This window comes from Platalea leucorodia, assembly GCF_965183815.1.
Source record: "Platalea leucorodia genome assembly, chromosome: 6".
In the NCBI taxonomy this organism is placed as follows: domain Eukaryota; kingdom Metazoa; phylum Chordata; class Aves; order Pelecaniformes; family Threskiornithidae; genus Platalea; species Platalea leucorodia.
The window spans coordinates 27,143,730-27,164,250 of record NC_138828.1 but is presented as its reverse complement, the minus strand read 5'-3'; the positions used below and the strand labels follow the sequence as shown (position 1 = coordinate 27,164,250).

Sequence of the window (20,521 nt, the reverse complement as noted above, 5' to 3'; positions counted from 1 at the left end):
ACAGAACTGCGATCCCTCCTTGGAAGAAATGTTATTTTAAGTCATAATAAAATAATTGCAAATGGTTTCTCGTTCTCTCTCAGATGCTGATTGTAGTGATTTGTTATAGAACGACGTGGTAGGCTCTGAACCTCGCTGTCCCCTCTTACCTTGCAGTCTCAATACAAAAAAAAACCTGAGCCAGCGATGCCAGAAGAGGAGATGGTAAAAACAATCCAGGTAATTACAGACAGGAGCAGAGATACCTGAACTGGCGAGCGGTGGCTTCAGCCCCTTCTGTCGTACAGAAAAGATGCCATGTAGGAAAGCAGCTCCTGAGCCAGATATGGTTCCCTGCGTCTGTAGTTTTGTCTTCTACAAATCTGCCTTTGAAACCTTGACTCTCATGACATCCACCACATCTCACAGCATGTTGTACCTCCCCTGGGGATTTGCTTTTCCTCCACAACTTGCTTTTTTTGTTGGTTTTGTTGGGGTTTTTTTTGAGGTCCCTTACTTCATGCACTGAGATACTACCAGCAATTCGTCCACATTGATCTCCCCTGTCCTTCGGGACTCTATAGGCTTTCCTCATAACACAGCCTCCCCCAGCTGTGTATTTCTAGGCTGAAGGCATGTTAGTCTATTCAGGTGCTGGATTTCCCCTGCTGGTTTCTCTCTCAGCCCCTCGACATCATGACCGTCTTGCTACAGGAATTTCCTTTCATTCTTACTCCTGCTGTTGCGACACAGCACCACCACCATGCGTTTTGGCCCTGCTGCACTTGCCAAAGACTGCTCCTCCGCTAATGTCAACAACTTGGTCCTCTAATTTGTTCCAGGCATTTTCTTCCCTCCCTAAATCTCTTGCACATCTGATTATTGCTGCTTGGATATAAAGCCAGGCCTTCCAATTGCCCCTGCTTTGCTCCTTAAATATTCCCATTTGTGTGGAAGCACACAGGTTTGTTTTTTGTTTCCCCAAAGCATCTCCAGTCTGTTAGATGACTCTCTAATGACACCTCTTTCCTCTTCGTAATTCATATAGCAGCTCCTGTGAAATGCATAGGGGCCTCAAACATGCTTCAAGAAGTGCTTTTTTTCACTACTCTCAATGAGAATGAGTTTTTTTTTGTATTTATATCTCTTGTCCCTGGGCTCAAAGTGCAATCTTAACCCTGCCCTCGCTGCTGTAGATATGGTGCTTGTTAGCAGCTGAAGAGATGCAACATAACCAGCTAGGGGAGGCTAAAATGCTGTGCCCCAGAAGTTTTGTGTAGACCTAAACTGCTAAGACCCTGGGAAAGAAACAAGTATTTGGTTATGAGGCCAGAGGAGGGATTGCAGAATTAACTTTGCCTTTACAAGCACCATCTAGCAAATCAGGGCAGGATGAGTGCAGCTCCCTTGTAAACACCCTTGTAAAATCAGGACTTTCAATCCCTTGATATGAATGCAGTGCCCCTCTTCCCGCTGCTTGCCAATGCCAAGGTGTGCACATGGCAGGTGAAGCCCCGGCGGGGACGGAGGAGCCGTCCTCCTCATGGCTGTGCGCAGACGCTGGGGAGTGGGGCCGTGGACCACAGAAGGGTTTTCCTGCTGGCTTAGAGGCAGCAGCTCAGGGGAAGTCCTTGATGCTTACAGTAAGAGTGGCCAAGGGTGCTCCCACATCGCTTGCATGCAGAGGTCCAGACATCCGAGCTAACGACATCCAAAGCAGGCAATGTTCCTCCCTCTCGCTCCTCCAGCCTCAAAACACCTCGGGCACAGGATAGAGCAGCCCCAGCTGAAATCCCACCCATGCCTCCAGCGCAAACAGAGGAGGAAACACAAACCTATCCTGGCAAAATACCCCCCGGGATGAAATGGCATCCCTCACAGTTACGAGGTGAAGCACAAGTCCAGATCTCCAGACCTGATTTCCTGGGAGCAGAGGGGGTGCCTCTATTTGCCTCCCAGACAGCCGCGCAGAAACACTTCTCCACACTTCAATTAGCAGCAGATGAGGTGCTCCCCTCTGCGTCCCGGAACGAGCTGCGATGGATCAGCTCCAAACCTGCAGTACCAGGGGAAAAGCAGTCTCTGCCTTCCCTGGATGCTGAAAGACAAGAGGAGTCGTGGTCACGGCAGTGCTGGCAAGGAGGCTGTCTCCGAGGCCACGTGCCGAGGCCGAGGTGCAGACTTCCCACGTGGATATACCTCCGGGGAGTAAGTGGCAGGTTTACTGCTTGTGTACCGAGGCCCAGGTACAAACCTCGTGCTAGCAGCTTCCAGTGGCAAACAGCAAAACTTCACTCCTGCAAGGGACGGATGTGGCTTAGGACCTTGAGAAGGCTGCATCCAAGTAAGAAAAAGTTATTTCTGATAAATTGCCCCTGGCCAGAGATGAGCTTTGCTCTGCTTGCAAGTTTCTTTTTTAGACCAGAAAGCCAGCAAGAAGCTACAGTACAGTAGCAGGTTTATGCACAGTTGGTGGATTCAGTCAAAATTCAGCAGGGATTTCAATTTAGTTTGCATCCCCCTGCAGAGCTATGAACACACAAATGCATTATAGCATGTGAGTACATTACTACGTGGCTCAATTCATGGCCAACCATTCAGGGGGACCCCTGCTCCCTGATAGCCTGGTCTTTGCCCAACTCCTCCCCAGCCCAGCAGCAAACTTATTCACTAAAATAAATCATTGGCAAGCTGACCTGGCACAGGGAAAGGCTTGGCATGGGAGCATGAGCAGCAAACACGCGTGAGAAGGTGGGAGGGAGAGAGCAACTGCCCCTTTCCGGGCTGTTGAGCCATTAGGTGAGTCCCATCATGTCTATACCCTCAGTATTTGCAGATTTGCCCATCTCCATAGCACTCAGCTTTCCCTTGAGGTTGGACAGATGCTGGCAAGACAGAGGTGTGCCATATCTGCAGCTTCGGCAGGTCTTTGCTGCTGCACCTCACTGTAAGAGCTGGCAAGGACAGGGTGCAGCACCTCTTCTCCACCAAAACCACACAATTCCTAGCAGGGACATAAAGCTTGGTCTGGACCTTCTCTCTTTTTTTTTTTTTTTTTGGCTTTGTAAAGTGGAACTGGCTCCAGTGCAAGCCACCCTGCTGTCTACACGTTTACACGCCAAGGTGCCCCTGCAGCTTTGCACAGCAGCGAAGAGAGTTCATAAAATCTTAACCTGAATCAATAAAAATAAGTGAAATGCTATAAAGCTAGCCTGTGGTACTTTTGTCCTACAGCTGCAAGGTAGGGATATAAAGATACAATTTAGCTAAGGAAGGTGGTTATGGTAAGGCTATTTCAGCTCATTAACTTTGGCTGGAGTTTCCCTATTACCCTGGGGATTACATGGGAGTAGGCGGTTCAATGAGCACTTGCACATGTGCCTCTGCAAAATTGCTCAATCCACTCACTTCTGCCTGTACTCAGGGATCAGCCAGCCTTGCTATTTTCCCCATCCAGCCTCCCCTCCCCCCCCCCCCCCCAAAAAAATGATAGTCAAGGCTAGCAAGTCTGCTTTCAGTCCAGAAGCTGCTTTATTGCAATAAGTGAAAAGGAAAACCACAGAGTCATTTGGCGCTTCTCAGGGCAAAAGCTTCCTTTTTTTACCCTGGCACTGAATGTTTGAGGTGCTGGCTGGCATCAAGGTTTTCTAGAAATACAAGTGCCATGTACACCGTAACCCCCATTCAGCAAAATGGTGAAGAGGCCCGTATGTGGAAAACATTAGTTTGTATTGCCTAACTTTTGCATAACTCGCCTTCGTCTCAAAAAGCCTGTCGTTATTTAACAAGGCGGGAGGTTGCATCAGTGTCTACAGCACTTCTACTTAGTAATGAAATATGTGAAATATGTGAAATACAGACACTTAACACCATCTACTTTCTTCAGCCCCACTTTGCTCTCATTTGCTGGATTTTGTCCTTTAATCCTCTCAAAATGCTTATCTTCTCTGCATTAAGAGTAATCCGAGTATAGTCTTTAAAAGCTGGCCATGGAAACAACACAAATTTAACCCTCTGGTTCCTCTAGTAATAGCTCTCATTTGCTATGGAGGAATTAGTTACTGAGGGGTTAGAAACGAAACCCAAGTTCCCATCTGCCCTAGCCCACATGAACATGGTCTTTCAATAGCTGCTGGAAGAGCTTTACGTTTCTTATAGGACTTCCTCAAATAAGCTAAATTAGCTGAAAAAAAGATATTATCCTGAATACAAAGGTCTATGGAGAGATCATAGTGAAACTCCTGGCTGTAAGGCCAAATTACTGTTGAAACGTGCTAGCATAATTGCCCTGATTCTGAGGCTTTAGAAAAAGTCAGGTTGAATATTATGGACAATATTTAAAAACCGTGGAGGTGCATCTTTAGATTCCTATATTTTCAAGTCATTAAAAACTTGCTCAGATCTCCAGAATCGAGGGCCACACACCCAGCACAGGTAACATACCAACTTTTGAAAAACTGCAAATAAACCACAAGATTTTCTCTTTGTTCCTGTGGACAGTTTATAAACAAGCCTATTACTTAACAAACAATTTTGTTTTGCCAGCTGGGACCCTAAAGGGAGTGAAAAATATTTTTGGCAGTCAGACACCATACTTCTGAGCTACAGGATGCAAAGTCCTTCTGAGAATCTGGCTCTGTAATAATGTTATAACATACCCTAACATGGGGAAGACCATCTCGACTATTAAATTACTGGAGCATAATAAAACAATGAATAATCCCCGAATACATGCCTTGTTGTGATCATCCCATATTGTATTACTTCCTCCTTTTGAAGAGCCCTGTTCAGAGGGTAACTTATTTAAGCTCCTTCTGCCCGATACCCAACCTCGTCAAGAGCAGCCCCGGCACAGAGGAGGTGAGCAGCAAGAACCAGAAGCAAACCGGTGTAGCAAATTGCACCTTGCAACTCAGAGAACAATGCTTACGTACCTTGGAAGACTCCGCTAGGTAAGAGTTTTTTGCTGCATGGCGCTCGTTCCCCAAATTTTGTTGGATTGAGCATATCATTACATGCATGGGTTTTAGTTGTCATTTTGGCTCCTGGTGGTTAAGAGCTCCTTCCAGGACATAGCACCTTACATTCAAGCACTGACCTTCCGAGTGAGAGCCACCCCAGGTGTGGGTTTTGCTCTGAGAAGCACCTTTAGGGGCCAGGAGGGCCCCAGACGCATGTTTAGACACCTGAATTGAGCCCACAACATGACCAGGTTGGTGGTGATGTGCCCCAGACAGTAGCAATGAGCTCCCTGCGTTGAGTTGTCTGGGAGCAGTCGGAAACCACCTCGCACATATCGGAACAAACTCCGTGTTATTATTGGCATTATCATCACCCAAATGAAGGATCTGCTGCCTTCTCTCAGCATGGGAAACATCAGCACTTCTAACATCTCACCCTGAAAAAGGATGCCGCTTCCAAGTCAGCCACTTAAATGTACGCTGTGGCCTCTCCTTCCTTGGCCTGCCTCTGGCATCGCTAGCTCATGGGAGCAACGCAAGCGATTTGTTTGAGTACCACAGCTGGCATCCAGGGGACTGGCCCACTTGCAGTTTCTTCCTCTGTAAAGATGCACCAACTTGAATTAATGGTGAAGCCTGGAGAGGCAGCAGCTCTCCACAGGGGCTGGGGCATGACTGCCAGTAACTCATATTATTTACCAACACGGACATGGCTGTAGAAGGGTTGAGGAGGCTTAAGGATGCCTATGGCATAATTTGCCACTGCTAGTCCCACCGCAGGTGTCCCTCCGCTTTGTGTTGCCCAGGGGTCTTGCCTCAGTGCTAGCAATATCTCCAAGCAAGCACTCCGGGTAGCATTGCTGCCTGTCAGCTAAATAAGCCCCTGCGCTGCTTCTGGAAAGAAAGGTGGAGAAAGCTGGAAAAATAAGAGAAATACATCTTTAAGTACAGGTAGGTTTGCTGCCATAAGTAATACAAACATTACCAGTATACAGGTACCATAGCTGTTGCAACTGAAAACAGGCATTTTAAAATCAGGTATGGTCATACATTCTCCAGCAAATCTCAGTATTTCTCCAGTGTTGGCAGCGTGCCACTTTTACTTGCTGACACCTATAGTAAATTTGCCAACATTTACTGATACAGTAATTACACAGTTAGAAGAGACCCCCTGTTATTTGCTTTTATTTCATGGCAAGGATTCCTCAGAAAAACTACAAAAGGTATAACAAAATAAAGGATGAAATTCTTGTGCAAAGGGAGTAGCTTGAAGGCAGACATTTGACAGCAGCGGGGATTGCTGCCACCCTGCTAACCAGGGAAAGGAGCTCCCTCAGGGGGAAACTAACAGCGTACAAGGCAGAAAGGGAAAAGTGAATCACCAAACATCCTTTTCTGTCTTTTCAGACCCGAGACCAAACGTAGGTTTTAAAGGCCCCACCTGTGCAACAGCAAACTCTCGCTTTTGCTAAGAGCGCTAGTAAAGGGCCATCAAACACAACACAGAGGTGCAGCACTCCTAACTGGAAGAGAAAACTCGCAGGCTATCTAGCCCTTAACCCTGCCATGGCCACAAAAGCCACCGGCTCTAAGAAATACCTCCAGCTGCTCCTTTTTCAGGTCGCTCTTCTAGGGCCTGTCTTCTGCGGGAACGTGTTGGTCTGGCCAACAGAAGGCAGCCACTGGCTGAACGTGAAGATAGTTATACAGGAGCTCATCCGTCGCGGGCACAGCGTTACCGTCCTGGTGTCCAATGCTTCCCTCTTCATTAAACCCAGGCCTGAGGCCATGGAGAAGTTTGAGGTCTATAATGTGCCCTTCAAGAAAGACACCATTGAGAACCTGATCGATGGTGTTGTGGCACTGTGGCTGAATAACAGGCCAACCACCTTGACCTTCTGGCAGTTTTACAAGGAGCTGGGAAAACTGTCCAAAACCTGGCACCAGATGAACAGGCTGATGTGCGACGCAGTGCTAACCAACCAAGAGCTGATGGCCCACCTGCAGGGGTCTAGCTATGATCTGCTGCTGTCAGACCCAGTGACCCTCTGCGGGGACCTCCTGGCTCTCAAGCTGGCTGTTCCCTTCATCTACTCACTGCGCTTCTCCCCAGCCTCCACCGTGGAGAGGCACTGCGGCAAGATCCCAGCCCCACCGTCCTACATACCCGCAGCCCTGTCCGAGCTCACCGACTGCATGTCCTTTGGTGAGAGAATAAAAAACATCGTGTCTTACCACCTGCAAGACTACGTTTTCCAGAGCTACTGGGGAGAATGGGATATCTACTATAGCAAGGTCTTAGGTAAGCCTTCTGCTACTTCACTTCTCATTACACAGCCTCCCGCCTTACAACCTGCAGAGCTAGGAACCTGGCAGGGTGGCAAAGTCAAGGTCGGAGAGAGGTCAGCAAGAAGTTTGTCATCAGTTGCACCCACTCCCCCGTCAGGGTGCTCTGCTGCTATGTCATTGCATTGAGACAGGCACTGGTGGTCATCCCAATTGATGGATTTCACTTTTGCCATAATTATTTTTAACGTGGAGGTTGAAACAACTTCCGCACCATATAGGGCCTTCAGCAATGGAGCTCAGCTTACACATTTGCCCCTCCAATGACTGCTTGTACAGAAAGCAGCCAGGAACAGAGCTTTTTTCCTAATCCGGAGTATTGTAATAAGGAGGGGGGAGCTGGTGAATTACGAGCCAGCCCTGCCACCCTCAGTAGCAATACTGAAATGCACTGTGGCTTTGTAACAGAGACTTCACTTACATCACTGGTCATATAAAACCAATCCTCTCTGCACAACACAAGTTTTGTTTAAAACATACCCTCCACCCACAAGCAAACACTGAAAGCAACAAGTCTTTCTCTGCAGGCTTTGCTTCTGGGCTGTTTTGAGTAGAAAAATATGTTTATTTAAGTATTAATCACATGTGATCAACATGCCATTTTACTAACCTCACACTGAGCTCATGAAAAAGAGCACTTGCAAATCTCTCAGAGTTGGATTGCTTGCAAATACCTGCATGCTGCAGGACTCCAGAAGTACACCAAACTGTTGTCATGTGCGCAGTAGATGAGATATCTCAGCTTGGTTTCTCACAGCCCAGCTGCTTCCATCACCCTCATTTTCACCCTGGAAAGGCTGCTCTAGGCAGCACGGAAGCTGTAGCAAAGTCTTGCACAACAACATTAGGAAAACATTGCATAACAGAGCTGGGCAGAAGCCCAGTAATGATGATTTTTAGCACAGTGAAGAGGACTTACATTATTTCTTAATTGCACATCAGAAGGGTGACCGTAAATAAAACTGTTTAAGAGATTTCCTGGTTCAACTTATAGTGCATAATTGGCACCTAGTGGCAGGCAGGACAGCCCACACCATCACCTACCAGCTCTGGCCTCCCACGATGCATGCTCTGGAAGAGGCAAGTTCACATGAGGACAGTCTTACTCTGATACTGGAGTCACTTGCCGTGTAGTTTCATCCACTTCGAGATGCCACTTTTTAGCTGCAGCCCTGGATCACCACCTTAAAGCACTGTAAAGAGATGCTCAGTGGCTTTATAAAGCAAAAGGGTGCCCACGCAGTGGGTGAACATCTTCGCTGCACACCCAGCTGTGCTTCAAAGAGCCAGAAGAATGAAAAAGTCACCTCTTCTACCAAACAAATAACATGGAGACTGCAGTTAGACAGGCAGGAGGGCCAGGATGACCAACAGGACACAATCCTTGCTGGACTAAGCCCCTCAGGGCTGACAGCTCTCCCTGCTGCTCCAGAGGAAGCACATCTTCCAGCTGCAGCAAGCTATTTACCACCAGATGGTGCAGCTGGTCCCAGCCACCTTTTTCCCCAGGAAAACATGCCATTACCCAGGACAGGATTTCACGTCAGCTACCTTGGCTCCCTGCCCTCTGGAGCAAGGCAGTGTCATGCATGCCCAGCCCATGGGAGCACTGCTGCTCTCTGTGAAGGAAGGCCACGGGGGCATTGCCACGCAGGGCAGGCTATGGCTGGGAAGGAGGTGGCAGTGCTGTGGCTGCTGGCTGTGCTGGGCTGGGGGTCCGGGGGGAAGGTGCTGGTCTGGCCAGCTGACAACAGTCACTGGCTGAACATGGAGTACATACTCCAGGAGCTTGTGGTCCGGGGCCACGAGGTGACTGTGCTGCTGCCTTCGTGCTTCCTCATCCTCAACCCCACACAGCCCTCACCCTTCCAGTTTGAGGTCATTGAGGTGCCGATCACCAAAAAGGAGATGGCTGCCTTCCTGGAAGAAGGTTTCCATTTTTGGTTTTACCAGGAGAGAGCACTACCTGTCTGGGAAAGTCTTTACAAGCTATCTCAACTGCTGTACAAGCTGGAAAACATAACCAAAATTATTTGTGATGAAGTCGTGAAGAACGAGGTGCTGCTGGAAAGACTGAGGGCATCCACCTTCGACGTCCTCTTGGCAGACCCGCTGTCACCCAGTGGGGAGCTGGTTGCTGAGAAGCTGGGTATCCCCTTCGTGTACACCATCCGGTTCTCCATAGGCAACACGGTGGAGCGGCTCTGTGGGACACTCCCAGCACCTCCTTCCTATGTACCAGCCACCCTAAGCCGCCTAACAGATAGGATGTCCTTCCTGGAGAGGCTAAAAAACATCTTCTTCTACACTGTGCAGGATATCACATATCATTACCTTCTCTGGGGAAGCTGGGATCAATACTACAGTGATGTTTTAGGTAAGGCTGCTCTTACTTCCAGAAATTACATCTGCTGTACACACAAGAGTAAATACCCAGAGCTTAGAGGTTAAGGCACAAATTAGGAGCAAGACAACCCTGAACTCACTCTCCTTCCTCCAAATTCTGTGTCAAGTCAAACAATCCAGGCAAGTACAAACGTTACCTGTTAATCCTGACCTGCTACGCTAGTGCAGCTGAGTCCGCACAGGTACTTCTAGGATAGGTAAAACAGTGCTAAAGCCACTTGAAATAGAGCTCATCAGTCATATTCATAGATGAATCATGACAAACACTAAGAACAGCAAAATAATACTATATACCCATCAAACACTACTACTGAATTAAACCTTTTGAAGTAGAAATAAAAAATGGTTTTGCAAAGCTATACAACAATACTACCTTTTTTCCCCTAGCACCCTTCTTGCTTGCTAGCTTATCTCAAAATGAGAGATAATGGCCTCCTCCGGTCTTTTAGAGGCTTGGGAGAGCAGCTGAGCCCCAATTTGCAGTGATAAAAGGCCCCTAGCAGAGACAGGGTTCTTTGCTTTTCTGGAAGTGTCTAAAAGAAATATTAGAAGATAGTTGTATTTATTTATAAGATTTTCCTTTTTAAAATAATAGTTGCATAGTTATTTTCACATTTCTGCTCGAAGTGATTATTGTAATGCTTAAAAGGAAACAGGGCAAACACATGCATCGTTGGTAGGCAGATAAAATGGATACTATATCAATATGAGACTCTGTTTTTATTTATATTTCACTAGTAGGGTGTAATTCTGCTAAGAGAGCTAAGTTGTTAAGATATCCTACTATTAGAGTACTCAGCTGTGTGTTTACTTGTGTTGTTTATCATGTTTGACAGAGACTAGAAAATCTTGTGCTGGCAGGAGCATGGTTTGCTGCTCTGCTGTTGTGTAAGCCTCAGAGCTGCCTGGATCTTGTGTTGTCTTTTTTATTGTCAAATGTGAGGTTTAGCATTTAAGGCTCCATGTGCAATAGCTGTTTTGTTAGCTATGTTAGCTTAGCTGCTCTCTACCCTGACTGTGATATGCTTTGATCTGGAGTGTATCCAGTCCTGAAGGAGGTGTGAAAGGAAGGGGCAAGCATCTCACAGAAACAGGGCAATGTCCCAGCTCCTGCAGTACATGCATGCACTTTCTCTTTCTCCTTGGAAAATCTTCTTCAGCGTTCTTCTTATTATTCTAGCTGCTTTCCTAGAGCTACCTAACGGCTTTTTCAAGTGACGACGTTGAAGCATGATGAAAGACTGCTTGCTCCACTGTCAGTCTAGTTAGGGGAGCTCATGTGGTGGTGCTGAGCTCCTGGAGGAGTGCTCAGGCCCTGTTTAGACTCAGTCTGAGCCTCATTCGCCCTCTGCTCAGGAGAGAGCAGCTGCCTGTTCTTTTCCCTGAACACATCAGTAGCACCAAGCATCTCCACTACATCTGCAGGATACAGTCAAGAAGAGAAGTTGTGTCTCTTGTCTTGGCACTATCTGTCCTGGACTACATGATACAGATACACTGATGCCCGTTTGCACATCTTCCCAAAAGAAGGCACAGAAGCAGCAAGGTGAGCAAAACCTGTGCTCCTCACCTCCTCCTGTTTCTCTCCTGGGGTGGCCTGATGCTGGAGTCATCTCCACCAGGCCTGTGTCCTTCCAGCAGCAGTGCTGTGTGTCCACAGCATCTGGGTACAGAGAGGACAGAACTAGAGCGCCCTGTGGGCTAGTTGTGAATCACTGCAGGACCTAGTAAATGTTGCACCTAGTAAATGAGGAGATAAGAATTGTAACCAGCATTACAGGTAGTTTGGTTCTTACAGGGCAAAGAAGCAAATTTGGGCTGCAGTCAAGTGATAAGACGGGGTTCATACTGTAGCTGTCAAAAAAGTCCCATGGGCTGCTCATGTCCTTTCCTAGGCTGAGCTCCTGCTTGGTACAGGAATGTACCTTGAAGATCTGGTATGAGGGTATACTGATTTTGGCTGGAATAGAATTAATTTTCTTCATAGTAGTTTGCATGGGGCTGTATTTTGGATTTCTGATGAAAACAGTGTTGAATAACACAGGGATGCTTTAGTTATTGCTGAGCAGCGTTTACACAGCATCAAGGCCTTTTCTGCTTCTCACCCCACCCCACCAGCCAGTGGGCTGGGGCTGCACAAGAAGCTGGGAGGGGACACAGCCGGGACAGCTGACCCAGACTGGCCAAAGGGACATGGCATACCATCTGATGTCGTGCTCAGCAAAAAAAGCTGGGGGGGGGAAGTTGCCCAGGGCTGCTGTTGCTCAGGAACTGGCTGGGCATTGGTTGGCTGGTGGTGAGCAATTGTGCCTTTTGCATTACTTGTTTTTCTTGGTTTTATTTTTGTTTTTTGCTAATTAAGCCATCTCTATCTCAACCCATGAGTTTTCTAACTTTTGCCTTTCCAATTCTTTCCCCCTCCTACTGTGGGTGAGTGAGAGGCTCTGTGGTTCTTAGCTGCCTATCAAGATTAAACACAGGGAAAGGGCTTCTGGTCCTCACATGCTGCAAAATGAGCTTTGTAGCGAGCAGAAACAGGAGTTGCTGTCATTTCGAGATCAGCTGTGCCTCTACAGGAGACTCCAGAACGGGATTTGCTGCTTGCCCAGTCCTCCCATGAGTGTTGTCTTGTGTTCTGACATGCCCTCTTGCCAAGCTTGGCACCAAGATCTCACTTTTATTGGCTGGCTTGCACACTGGAGCAGCAAACTGCTTCCAGCTCGGTCAGACTGGAGTTGTACACTGACTGCTGAGATGATGGGGCCAAGGTTCCCCTGGCTGCTCTGGGCCTATGCATGCTGCTGGAGCGGTGGCTTTTGTGGGAAGGTGGTGGTCTGGCCCACCGATGCAAGTCACTGGATCAATGTGAAAGTGCTGCTGGAAGAGCTCGTTCTCCGGGGTCACGAAGTGACTGTGCTGGTGCCCTCAAGCAATCTGCTCATCAACTATCGAGACACCTCCTCTCCCTTCACCTTTGAGGTCCTGCAAGTCCCCTTTACCCAGAAGACCCTGCATGCTGTGATGGAGGACTTCCTCAATTTCTGGATGAATGAGGCCTCTAATCTCTTCCCCTGGGAGATCATGTGGAGGATGAAAAAGGACCTCGAGGTTTTTACCAATATGTCAAAGCAGACCTGTGACACCTTGTTGATGAACCCTCGGCTGATAGCAAAGCTGCAGCAGGCCAAGTTTGATGTTCTGATCGCTGACCCCCTGTCTGTAGGGGGGGAGCTCGTAGCAGAAATCCTAGCAATCCCGTTTGTCTACAGCTTCCGCTTCTCTGATGGGAATGTGGTAGAGCGGCTGTGCGGTGGGCTCCCGTCCCCACCTTCTTATGTGCCTGCTAGCACAACGGGGATGACAGACCAGATGTCCTTCGTGGAAAGACTACAGAACTTCCTCTTTTACTTTTACACGGATTTATTTTTCTTGAAGTTTTGGCGAGATGAATGGGATGGGTACTACAGTAATGTCTTAGGTAAGGCAGCTGTTGAGTGGTTTCTCCTCTTGCACAGGTTGTGCCTTTTGAATGTTTTGGGAGCTCAATGTGTTGTCTCAAAATACTCTTTCTCAATGGCCAGCAGAGATGGTAATCAAATTTGGTCACATGGAGGCTGTGCTTTCCTTTTTAGGTCTGGTCTAGTCTAACAGACACCAGTGCAGTTTTGCTCTAGTTCCTCTTGAGGATCTTTAGAGCACATAGTTCTAATTTTTGTCAATGATGATACTGCTGGTGAGCTCCTGCAGTGAGCTGTATGCCCATTTTAGTGCTTTCAGAGGACAGTTGCTGCCTCTTCATCTTGATGACAGGCACTTCTACAATTAAGATGGTAGCGGATAAAGGCTCCACGGCAAAATCATTCCTTAACTAAGTGTAAGGCACTGGAGACAGTTCCGTTGACAACACAGGGATGGAGTTAACCCTGTTGTAATCAGGAACACTGGCTGTCTCTGGAAAACTGCAGAGCAAAAAAGCACCCTTCATTCACATTGCATGCATCGTCTGGAGGTATCATCCTGCAGCCCTGCGTAGTACAGAATGCTAAGCATGTGTTCATATTCTCCAATAATAAATGGTAAGAACTGTCACCTTTCCCTTTCATCCAGAGTTTGAAATAGTCTCCTTAAACTACATATATACCTGAAATTTTTGTTCCAACCTAGTACAAGTCAGGCTTGATTCAAAGTCTATTAAAGAGACCTTTTAGTTCAATGGACTTTGAATCTTGTACAGAATATCTATGTTTAGGCAGATAACGAGTGAACAGCAAGCACAAGGGCATCTATTCTGTTGCCCTCCAATCTCTTCCTGCATTTCCCAAGAATGCCTCTGTGCTCTGCAAACTAGTCCCTTCTCCCTGGATTGATCTTTTTTTTTTAATACCACATAAGACTTAATTACACCTTTATATCACTCTACTTGTAATGCAGGCTTAATTTTCACTCCAGGAACTTTGTAACTGACTCATTGCTCTTTACTGAAAAAAAAAAATTACTGGTGTAAATTGTAAATTGTAAATAAGATGATACCCTACCCTAATTCTTATCTTGCTGCTTATTTTGCTTGCTTCCTGCTTGCATTAGGCTGGCTTTGGACAATCATTTACCTTTTACTCCCCAGTTCCACTTTGTGGGGAAAATACTGCAAAGACATCTTGTGACAGGTACCTGAGAATATATATTTTTCCAAATGGGAAGCTATAAAAGAGTTTTACCAATTGCATTTTTTTCTGTAGATGGATTTCTAGAGACATTGGATTTTGCATAAAAAGACATTCAAAGCATCTATGGATTTGGCCAGATTTTCCCAATATATGTCAGAAGGAGCTGACCCAGTCCCCAGGAGAACTAGGGATGGCTGTACCTGTCTTTTACTGTAGTCTGAGCAGTCACTGACTGAGTCACCATTTGAAAAATGCCACAGAACTTTGTTTAAAAACTTTCCTTCTCCCTGACTGGTAATCATCACTTTGCGATTCATTTATTTTTTATTTGGAACTAAATTTTCTGTGATTGTTCTCTTCCCCAAAGGGTGTTTTTAATGCAAGCACAGGTAATGAAGTCTTTCAGTGGTACAAGAATGGCACTTCTATATCACAGAAACTAAACGCTTCTCACTTACTCCTGTACTGCTCTAAATTCATCCTGAAGGTTCAAAATCCTTTTAAAGATCATATTGCCTTGTTCGTGGCAACCTGTCAAGGCCGAACACAGGACAGGGCAAAGAACAGGTCTGGATTTGTCCATGTTTTCATTTAATGCACGGTTTGATAGACTACACTGACTGGGAGGGCCAAAAGCCAAAGGTAAGGCTCCTGTTTTGCAATCTACAGCAAACAAGACTGCTCCCATGCGTGTTGTAAACCCCTTGTACCTTGTCCATAGGAAGACCCACAACCCTGTGTGAGACGATGGGGAAAGCAGAGATATGGTTAATCAGAACATACTGGGATTTTGAATTTCCACGCCCTTTCCTGCCCAACTTTGAGTTCGTTGGAGGCCTTCACTGCCAGCCTGCAAAGCCGTTACCAAAGGTATCCCGACTTTATTCTGCCGTTGGTTGGTTGTTTGCCCAGCAGAAGAAAACCTGTTTGTCTCCCTCATCAACCGTGCAAGCCATGTCCTGAGAAAGCTCACTCTTAAAGAAGATGCTCTGCTGCTGGTGGGCAGCACGGAGCTATTTAGCAATCTGTCCATACTTGTGCAAACTGAGGGCTGGGTTTACAGCCTGCTGTCTTAAAAGAGGATTGCTGAGGTCAGAAGGAGGGAATACAGTGTTTCTTTTAGGAAAAATAGGTGCTACCTCAGAGTAGTTAAGTGTAAGATTTAATTCTAAGATACAGACTTGCAGCCTGTGATAACTTGGAAATACCTGATGCGAAAAGGCACTGTGAAGGGACAAATTCTTTATAAACAAAATGGAGTCAAGACTTGCAGAAAGAAACGAGTGATGAACACCTTTTCTATTGTTGCTTAGTTTAAGACATCTTAAAGTGAGTAAAATACTCAGCATCTCCAGCCTACACTCTGCTGCGACTGGCAATATTCAGGTGGAATTTGAAACTCCCAGATACTGATCATAGCAACACAACAAGCTCTGGTCTAGATTATCACTCCTGTAGAAGCCTTAGAGGAGGTAGGGTATTTTCAGCGCAAATTGTCCACTAAAAGAAACCTTCTCACTCTCTTCCTACTCCCCTGTAGCAGGGGTTGAGTTGGGGGAAATGGATAACCATTCTCTTTTGGATGCTATTGCTCCATTTCACATGACACTAACTAAAATAAGGAACAGGAAGACCTGTTGGTCTGCTTTGTAGAAATTCTGTTTAGGTATTGCAAGATACAGAGAACTGGCTGACTAACAAAGCGACAGCAGTGACTCAACAAATCTCTGATCAGGATACTGAAAAACCCCGTCAGTTTTCAGCACTGTCCCTTCCTACAGAGCTATGAAATGCAAAGTACTTGTTCCAAGAAAATCCAGAACCATGACTGACTATGCTAGGCAGGGTGTCACAGGGTATGGCCCTCCCACGCCAGTGCCAGGATCCATTCCTGCTCCTTGTGCTCTGAAAGGAATGTGTCCTGGAACTGCTTGACTTGCTTTCAAAAAGACAAAGCTGCTGTCGCCTGCCTCAACTTGTCCTGCTCCTTCTTGGGGAGAAACTGTCTGTTTTATACAGGGCCACATCAATCTTTGTAATGTCCTTCTATCAGTGCAGGTGCTCATACACCACAATCATCTCCTCGATAAGCTAAAAGGGTTATGCTCTCTGTTCACAGAAATCTGTGTAATCTGCAGTGCATAATTACCCTTAAGTGTTTTCTGCCTCTCCTAGGAAATGGAAGAATTTGTTCAGAGCTCAGGGGAACACGGCATCGTGGTATTCTCTCTCGGGTCAATGGTCTACAACCTAAGTGATGAAAAAAGCAATGTGATTGCCAGAGCCCTCAGTCAGCTTCCACAAAAGGTGAATTTCCTTTCGAGTCTAAAACAACTTGCCTTGTTTTTTGTCACTCCTGTTGCCTTCAGCGAGCCCTTTATGCTTGGACTGGCCTGGTTTTTATCTGCTTCCCTGCTGGCCGTGCCACAGCCAGGAAGCTGGGCTCTGCAGAGAGGCGGACTGCTGACTCACCTCATGAGGAGTTCTGGCACTTCCCCTTCTCTGAACCAAATGTCGTGGAGGTGTGTCCGTTGGCCAAAATATAAAAATCACTCTATGCGATTTTTATAATAAGCACATAATAACTAATCAGAGCTAAACTGGAGCCAAAGCTATTTGAATTACTGGGAAAAGGTATGTGGGTTTGAGATAAAGCCCAACATTACATGTAATAATACAGAAGGGCACATTGCATGCACTATGTTTAACTTATTCTTCCTTTGTTCAAGGTCCTGTGGCGGTACAAAGGAAAAAAACCAGAAACTCTGGGCTCCAACACCAGGATTTATGACTGGATACCCCAAAATGACCTGCTTGGTGAGCCTGATTCTATCTGGGATGCATTGCGCCCTTGGAAAAACTGTTTCCGTCTTTGTTTTTCCACTAAAATGGCTTATTTGGGCAAAAGAACCACATAACACTTCTGGCTACAATTAGCTTTGCAGTTTAAACAGCAGAGGTTTGCTCTTGGAGCCTTAATTTCCTAGCCTGCTTTTGACTTTAAGGTGAGTGGCTGTACAAGAACCATGGAAGATACAGACAGGCTGTGAAAGGAGTAGGGAGCAGTGGCTCAAGAAGGCAGCAACTTGAGCTTAGCTATAAAGATAGATCTCTAAAGCAAAAGCCTCTGTCTTACAGAGCTCGGTGGCAATCGTCCGGAAGGGCCAAGAACTACCTGTAGGCAGGAGTAAATATCAAAGTAGACGTACTCTGGAGCTGGATGTGGCCTCTGCAGTTAATCTCCAGGACTCATTCTTCAAAATGCTTGACCTAAGCAAGGCTGTTGTGAACCCGGTATCACGTAAAAAACTAGAACTGCACAACAGCAGAAGGGCTGAAGTAACTCTGGGGTAGTCTGGGGGAACATGCTGATTCACACATTGCATTAAAATAAATATGAATGTGTGAAAGCTAAGCGTGCAAGCTCTGATGCTGATCCAGAGGTCAGGGCTGTTCCCTTCTCTTGCAGTGCATTTGCCCAGGTAGCTCGCGGTGCTCACCTCCCAGCGAACACAGTCTGCCACAGCTGCTGTTACATGTGCCTCTCCTTCCCTGTTCCAGGCCATCCCTTGACGAAGGCCTTTATCACTCATGGTGGGACCAATGGGATCTATGAAGCTATCTACCACGGGATCCCGATGGTTGGGATTCCTATGTTTGCCGATCAGCATGACAACATTGCTCACATGAGGGCAAAGGGAGCTGCAGTTGAGCTGGATTTCAGCACACTGGAGACACAGGACCTAGTTGATGCACTGAATACAGTCATTAACAATTCCACGTGAGTTGTGTTCTTGCCTTACAGTAGGATGCGGTTATTAAAATCTTGGGCTGCTGATGTGAGAAACTCTGCTGGCTCTTCTAGAAACCAAAACTACTGAGTAGCTGGAGTTCCGGTTTCAGATGAAAACCATCTTTCATTACTGAGAATCAACATTTCTCAGAAAGGAGAGATCAGTAATTTGATTTTCCTTATACTACATTTTATGATCTCTTTGAGAAAAATAGTTCTTGGAAAGCCCAGAGCAGCTCCCGAGATCGTTTTCTGCTCTCTCTCTCTTCCTCGTTCTCTGCTAGTATAAATCCTCTGGAGGCTCTGGGTGACAATTCTAGCTGTATTACGCCTACTCTGTCTGCAGCCACAACAATTGATTTTCCTACCCTGAGTTACCAATATCCTTAGGTTACTGTACCTATCGGTCAGGAATTAGAGGGTATGGAAGCCTGGCAACTGGTATCCCTTGCTAAGGATAAGGCCATTGACACAGGGATTGGAAAAAAGGCAGGAGTCCTCAGTCTTTGGCAGTGACTCCTGTCAAGCGTGAAGGACAGGTATCCCTTCAAGGAAGAACTTGCAAATTCCTGAAGCAAATGGACCAACACTGATGGAGGTATCCAGTATCTGAGGGAATCAGCTGTGGTGGAGGTGAGCTGTAACAACCCAGATGAAATCCAGTGCATGCAGCTCCCCCGTCAACCTCCCCCTTAGCTTTATTGCTGAGCATGACATCATATGCTATGGAACACCCCTTTGGTCAGTTGGGGTCAGCTGTCCCGGCTGTGCCCCCTCCCAGCTCCTTGTGCACCCCCAGCCTGCTCGCTGGTGGGGTGGGGTGAGAAGCAGAAAAGACCTTGACCCTGCGTAAGCACTGCTCAGCAATAAGGAAAACATCCCTGTATTATCTACACTGTTTTCAGCCCAAATCCAAAACCTAGCCTTATACTAGCTACTATGAAGAAAATTAACTCTATCCCAGCCAAAACCAGCACACTATATTATATTGGAACAGAAAACACTGCAAATGTTTCCATGTTGCTTTTTTTAAAGGAGCATCTGGAATAATTTTGAATAACTTTTCTTCGCAAAAGATTGCCTTTCTCTATTAATGTTCATAACCCAATTCTATGCAGACAGGAGTAAATTGGGCCAGTTTCAAATATATTTAAATAACATTGATGAAAGTAAAAGCAGGGCTTTCTACCTTCCTCAAGAGGGCTGCCAGGTGCTGAATGGGTTGTGTCAGCAGTGACAGATCTCCTTGGTTTCTTCTTTTTTCCCCCAGCTATAAGGAAAATGCTCTAAAGTTATCTAAGATACACCACGACCAGCCAGTTAAGCCTCTGGACAGAGCTGTCTTCTGGATTGAATTTGTCATGCGTCACAAAGGAGCAAAGCACTTGAGACCAGCTGCTCACCATCTCACCTGGTACCAGTACCACTGCCTGGATGTCCTGGCATTCTTGTTCACCTGTGCAGCTATTGTCATCTTCATTCTTGTCAAGTGCTGCTTATTTTGCTGCAGGAGATGTGGCAGGATTGCAAAGAGGAAGAAAGAATAGACATCCTGTTCCCATCAGCACTTTTTCTTCTCCCAGGCTGATTCAGCAAGGCATTTATGCACATTACTTGGTGAATAAAATTATTATGATATGCTTTAAGCTGGGCATATCATGAAGCACCCTCTTGAACTGGGTGATGCTAAAATGCTGTTGTGGGGCTGAGCTGCTTGGTTAGCCAGCAAATTCCTTCTGGCCTAAATAAGGTTGAATTATAGTTGCTTTATCCCATGGAACCCTGTTAGCTGATCACGCACGGTCCCTAGAATGGTAATTGCTGCTCTAACTTTTCAAATTTGTTTTGGTGTATTTCATAAATTCAGCCTTCCCGTGTGTGGCACTGTGGGTCCCTCAATCTGCAACTAGTCTCCTTCTCTTAACTCTGTCCTCTCCTATAATGTCACCCAGGCTTGATGATAAACAACCAAAACGCCTCTCCTGTCAGAATAGCTCTCTTCAGATTGTACAGCCAAACTAAGATCATGGGCTCCTAAAAAGCACCCATGTGAACGGCCAAGATCATGAAAAACTGGGAGCTGCAAGTGGCTGGTGAAGCCTGTATCATCACATTTTTACAAATGCACTGACTACTCCTCTACAGAGATATTACTTTTCTGAGAACCATTTCTCTTTTCCATTCAGTATATGCCTGGAGTCCTGCACATGCCATCATTCTAACTGCAACACTACAGGGGTGTGAAAACCACCTCTGTCAGTAACTTGCCCATCTTAACCCCCAAATGCTTCTGAGCCATGCTAACTGATAAATGCAGGAAAACCTCTAGAGATGGAACTTGCAAAGAAGTAACATTACATATGGGAATAGCG

At 46.4% G+C, this 20,521-nt stretch overlaps 2 protein-coding genes across 3 annotated transcripts; both read left to right on the top strand.

The window, feature by feature from the left end:
* Positions 1–6,250: 6,250 nt before the first annotated feature.
* On the top strand, positions 6,251–19,696 carry LOC309592571 (UDP-glucuronosyltransferase 2A2-like; the record flags this gene model as incomplete). Of its 2 annotated transcripts, none has more annotated exons than XM_082316088.1 (6): positions 6,251–7,242; positions 15,078–15,226; positions 16,532–16,663; positions 17,086–17,173; positions 17,918–18,137; positions 19,420–19,696. In XM_082316088.1, the coding sequence occupies exons 1-6, from the start codon at positions 6,507–6,509 to the stop codon at positions 19,694–19,696; spliced, it is 1,602 nt and encodes a 533-aa protein (XP_082172214.1). In that variant the 5' UTR covers positions 6,251–6,506. The 2 variants fall into 2 exon arrangements, with proteins under 2 accessions (XP_082172214.1, XP_082172213.1); XM_082316087.1 differs by lacking the exon at positions 6,251–7,242 and adding an exon at positions 11,309–13,170.
* Positions 7,923–10,520, top strand: LOC309592572 (UDP-glucuronosyltransferase 2A2-like). Its single transcript, XM_082316089.1, has one exon. It carries the CDS (start codon positions 8,490–8,492, stop codon positions 9,735–9,737), a length of 1,248 nt encoding a protein of 415 aa, XP_082172215.1. The 5' UTR covers positions 7,923–8,489; the 3' UTR covers positions 9,738–10,520.
* Positions 19,697–20,521: the final 825 nt, after the last annotated feature.

Bases quoted from the DNA above. Each gene is read 5' to 3' on its own strand.
- LOC309592572 (XM_082316089.1), top strand. From the start codon at position 8,490: ATGCTCAGTGGCTTTATAAAGCAAAAGGGTGCCCACGCAGTGGGTGAA.